Source organism: Pteropus vampyrus, unplaced genomic scaffold (genome assembly GCF_000151845.1).
Source record: "Pteropus vampyrus isolate Shadow unplaced genomic scaffold, Pvam_2.0 Scaffold651, whole genome shotgun sequence".
NCBI lineage: Eukaryota > Metazoa > Chordata > Mammalia > Chiroptera > Pteropodidae > Pteropus > Pteropus vampyrus.
Window position 1 is genome coordinate 26,877 of NW_011889432.1, and position 5,158 is coordinate 32,034.

The window sequence follows — 5,158 nt, forward strand, 5'->3', positions numbered from 1 at the left end:
ATTTAAAGCTTTTATTTAATCTCAAATTGAACTTGTCTAAAGTTCTTTGTATATTTAAAAAGTCTATTCTCTAATTTTACCTTTTTAGATTTTTTTAAATTTAAAATTTTTAAGTAAACTTTGTATTTTTGTCTTGAATTGTTCTAAACTTTCCTTTTAAAACTTTTCTCTAAACTTAAATTTGAATTTTCAAACAAAACAGAAACAGACTCATAGATACAGGGAATAAACTGATGGTTGCTGGATGGGAGAGGAGTTGGGGGACTAGGTGAAAAAGGTGAAGGGAGTAAGTAGTAAAGATTGGTAGTTACAAAATAGTCACAGGGATGTAAAGTACAGCACAAGGAATAGTCAATAATATTGTAATAACTATGTATAGTGCCAGGTGGGTACTAGACTAATCAGGGGGATCACTTTGTAAATTATATAAATGTCTTACCACTATGCTGTACACCTGAAACTAATAAAAATAATATTGAATGTCAACTGTAATTGAAAAAAATAATATTTATCCATTTCATCTTGGTGTCCCAGATTAAGTAATCAAAGTTTCTGCAGCCCTACCCTCATTATCCTTAAAATTTTTTCAACATTTAAAAACATTTTTTTCTTTTAAAATTAAGTTTATTTTTTAAGTTTTTAAAGCTTTTAAAAATTTATTTCAAAATATTTTTTCCACACCATGTGACCGGTCAACTACAGCCAGAACACCAATTGTGAAGCTTTTTGCTGATGAAAGAATACTACCTGACTTTCCACAGTATTTTTATAGAAATAAATGACATATAGTGCCAGAATATCTCTATTCTCACTCTCTCCACCTACGACATTCTTTTCACTTAATTATGTTTTATGTGACCATTTTTGACCTCCCTCTTTCCATTTCTTAAGGCTGGTCACTAGTATTTTTTTTTCCCCCACAGGTTATGGTAAAATATGTTCTTTATATCAAAGTGCTAATTATCATATAGGTACTATTGTCATTGTCAATTCCAGGAGGTTTTTGTGATACTTCAAGAGGTGCTCATTGTTGTATGGGTACTGTCATTGTCCATTCCAGGTAGGTTTGTGTATCACTTCAGGATCTACCTTTTCATTCCTTTTACTTTTTTTCTGGTACATGGTCTGGTAAGACTACTCTTTCTCTAGACCCTGTTTGTGATAGAACAGTAAATACCCTTCACTGTAGAGTAAGTCCTCAATGGTAGCCTTGGTGATGACGGCATCATCACAGCTGAACCACTGGTCCTTTTGTTGTCGGATAAAGCTGGTGTAGTGTCCACTTTCCAAAGTTCCATGGTGGTTAATCACTGCAAACAAAGAATACTTATTCTCATTGGGCGCACAATCAGTTTGTGGCTGGTCATCTTTCATTCCATTCTCTTTAGTGGAGGCCAAAAATGGAGTCATGTCCAGCTCCAAAGGAAAGGAGATAAAAGTATTAATTTTTCGTCTCTGTTTGCCTAAATGTTCAAACCGCTTTAGATGAAAACAGGCCACAATGGGTAACTTCTTCATTGTGAGCTGTTTGGTAGATTCCTGGTAGCTTTGGCAACTACTGCATTTGATTTTGGCACTGCTTCCCAGGTGCTCTGGCCTTGTAAACCATTGGAGGCAGTCTGTGAGAGAGGGGATTCCTGGCATGTAGTCATCCCTATGCACTGTGCTGTCAGGCCTCTCTGGACTCTGAGAACTGAATGTGGCATAAGAGCCAGGCAAATCCAAACTGATGTCCCAACACGGGTCTATTGTTGTGGACACGCTATGGCAAGCCTGACATGTGACATCAGACTGCAAGCCACCTGTAAAGATTTGGTCTATAATGCAGTTACAGCCGTTGGGGTTACTGGCTTCCTGCCCAACACTATCATCTTTGCTGTGTCTATGCAGTACATCTAATATGGCAATAAGGAACTCATGGGCATCCTGCTGCCTGTACCCCGCTAAGTGTTCTGCATGAATCCATATCAGGTGCAGTAACTTATAGGGAATGTGAGGAGTTCGGCTTCCAGAGTACATAGCATGAAAAAGTGAAGACATTTCACAGACAAGACACAAGCTGGGGCTTGTCATTATACATTTGTGCTTGTTAGAGAGAAAGAAATCTTTCAGTAGAGGAATATGGGTAAGTGCCTGGACAATACAATTCATAAAGCAGGTATTCCCAAGATTGATTAGCCCTCTTAGGCCTACAGTATACACTGACTTTTTTCTCCTCTTTTTCTTGGGTTTCACCAATTTTGGCTCCTGTTCCTTTGACTCACAGGTTGATTGCTTCTTTTCAATACCTGATGCCATACACTGTTGTTGAGAAACATCTGTTGAGGTGGAAGTTAATAATTTCAACATTTTCTCTTTTGTTTCTTTGGCAATCTGTTCTATGTCTTTGTCATATACGTAATCCTTACACATAAAGCAATATATAACCCCATGATAGAGATCTACAGCTAAATTGTGCTGTTCTGTTTCTGCATGTTTATGAATATGTTTCTCAGTAAAGCAGCCAAAAAAGACACAGGAGAGACAAGAGTGGAGTCTGTTCACATAGGTACTACATACAAGACAGATGCACGACTTTGCCTTACGCTTCCTAGTCTCCGGGGTCCCACTCCAAACGAAACGCTGGTAGATCAAGCGAAGGTTCTTCTGCCAGTTCTTGGCTACTTTAAAGCTCTCCACATGAGAGCAGCCTGTGGGACCCTGATCAAACTCCACCTCCAGCAGCCAGTCCCCAAAGCCACCTCGATCCCCAGAGCCGCCTAAGTCACCAAAACAGCTTTGCCGCGTCCGTGGCCTGGACACCGGCCGGGATCTACGCTGAGGTCTGCGCCAGGGCCGGGGCCTGGGCAGCGGCGGGGGAGGATGGGCTGGAGGCGAGGGTGGGGCCGAGGGCCGGGGAGGGCCTCGGGAGCGGGCCCGGGACTGGGGCCGAGGGCGGGGCTTGCGGCGCGGGCAAAGGGGCGAGGAGCTGCTGGGCCAGCGAGGCGGGGTTGAAGGGAGCACCTTCTCGTCGCCGCCGCTGCCGCCGCTCCACGTCAAGTTCTCAGGCGCGGGATTCCGATCCTGTAATGGCTCCAGCTTCACCTCAGGTCCCAGGCCAACACACACTTTCGTCCCCACCGCCTCCACCTCCATTTCCCCCGCCTTCTCAGCCGCCTCCTCAGGCAAGGCTCCTCCCCCACCTCCCGAGCTCCAGCAGACCAAAGAGCCAGAGGGTAAGGAAGCTTCTGGAACTTGGGCCATCAGCTCACCGCCTGGTCTGAGGAGAAAGGCGTCTGGAATCGAGCTGCGACTGTAGATGAAATGAGAGGGACTGCTGTGAATAATCCGGCCAGTGTCATGGCCGCGGCGGGCCATTAGCGCCCCCGGGACCCTCCCACCGGCCCTTAAGCTCAGCCGCGACCGCTGCGAGCTCCACCCCCTGTATTCAGAGGCTCCCGGAGCTGGTGTGGAGACCGAGGCGGTTACCTGGCTTAAAGGCGATCGGACCGTGCCCAGGGCGCACGGGGGTGGTGCGGAGTGGAAGAGAGGCAGACGGAGAGTGGAAAAGGTGGGGGCGGGGGTACAGTCTGAGCTTTAGGGTGAAAAGAAATGGAATCTTCTTTAAAAAAGGCGCCACCCTCTGACTGCCTTTCCTGCGCCTTGCGCAGCCTCACTTTGGTACAGCTTCCTCTGACGTTCATTCCTTATATCCTAAAACACACTTGGGTGAACATTTTACCTTAAAAATGGCTGAAAGGGGGTCACCTATAGAAAATGGGCTCAGGGGAACAAAATGTCCCCCTTCCACCTTACCTGTGCTTCTGGGGCTGGCTGTGTTCCACCTTTTGCCCCTACCTCCAAGCGCAGTCTTTCACTCAGCCACGCTCTTGCGCCCTCTCATGCTCCTTCGTGCTTGTGTTCCCTCTCACACCTCGTTTCTTGCTTCAGCACCCACATTCCCTATGATTCTTTCAAGAATTCGGACTCCTCACGCCCTCCACGCGTTCGCCGCTCCAGTCTTCAGGGCTCAACCCCCAAAGTCCCTGCCCCTTCCCGCCCCCTCAGCGCCCCCAGCCCCGCTGCTTGTTTAAAGGTCTGGGTTACCTTGGGCCCCAGGCGCGTGATTCAGAACGTCAGCAGCTGCTGCTGTCCAGGCACTTCTCAGCCAGCCTTCTCTCCTGACCTCTCCTCAGGGCTTGTCACAAGGGGGCCGCCCCCTGGCCCCTCCCCTCTTGATGCGCGGCCCCCAGCCCTGGATTCTGCCCTCCTTCAATGATGAGTGGCACCGCTTTACTCGCAGTCAAACAATCCTCTTTTTGAAACGAATTCTACTGGAGGTAACCACAGCGACGAATTCTAGAGAAAGCCCCTGAAATGGAGATTTTGGCCTCACCTGGCTCCAGGCCCGCCCCCCGCAGAAAAAAAAAATGATTCGCTGGGGGTGGGGGTGGGGGTGGGGGTGGGGGTGGGGGTGAGGGTGTTTCAGGGATGGCAATTCCATGGCAGGAATCTCTCAGAGACCCATGAGAGCCTGATACCTGGGAGTGGGGAGAGAAAGCATAGGCAAGGGCTTCAGGCTCAGAAAGGAGAGCCCAGGCACTTGCTAGCTGTATGAGCTCAGATAAAAGACCTAACCTCTCTGAGCATTAGTTGTATCATCTGTTAAGCAAAAATGGAAATAATAATCCTATCCTGTTATGAACACTAAATTAGTATATTTAAACTAAAGGATCTTTATGGCAAGCTTTATCTTTTACATCTTTCTCAGTCCCCACCTTAAAATCAGCCTATGACATGATGTCTGGTACTTAGAGTAGAACAAAAGAGAACACTTCTCTTTTTGGAAGCCTTCTCAAAGTTATTACTCAATTCACTGGATTATTCCTCCTAAATAATTTATTTACACGAGCATGCAGCCAACGAATGTACACGGATCCCTTAACTGTACTACGGTGCTAAGTTGTGCTATGAGAAATGCAGACTAAACAATTTGTGCCCTCCGGGAGTTTATAGTCCAGGAGATTTTCCTTCCCTTTAACAGATACAGCATCCAAGGTCACAACTCCCACGAAAGCTGCTATCTCCAGGACTTGTCGCTCTTCCTGTTCAATCCCAAGAATTTTCCTGCTTCTTAGTGGAGATGTTTAATGCTACATTTAATCTCTCTGGGACCGTC

General features: G+C 46.6%; 1 protein-coding gene across 3 annotated transcripts; it reads right to left on the bottom strand.

The window, feature by feature from the left end:
• Positions 1–646: 646 nt before the first annotated feature.
• USP51 (ubiquitin specific peptidase 51) lies at positions 647–4,266 on the bottom strand. Of its 3 annotated transcripts, none has more exons than XM_023525946.1 (2): positions 3,796–4,266; positions 1,044–3,292 (listed from the first exon to the last, which is right to left on the bottom strand). In XM_023525946.1, the coding sequence occupies exon 2, from the start codon at positions 3,241–3,243 to the stop codon at positions 1,135–1,137; it is 2,109 nt and encodes a 702-aa protein (XP_023381714.1). In that variant the 5' UTR covers positions 3,244–3,292; positions 3,796–4,266; the 3' UTR covers positions 1,044–1,134. The 3 variants fall into 3 exon arrangements, with proteins under 3 accessions (XP_023381713.1, XP_023381714.1, XP_011383351.1); XM_011385049.2 differs by having other exon boundaries at positions 3,469–4,266; XM_023525945.1 differs by having other exon boundaries at positions 647–4,266.
• Positions 4,267–5,158: the final 892 nt, after the last annotated feature.

Excerpts from the sequence above, each read along its gene's own strand:
- USP51 (XM_023525945.1), bottom strand. The coding sequence starts at position 3,357 with ATGGCCCGCCGCGGCCATGACACTGGCCGGATTATTCACAGCAGTCCC.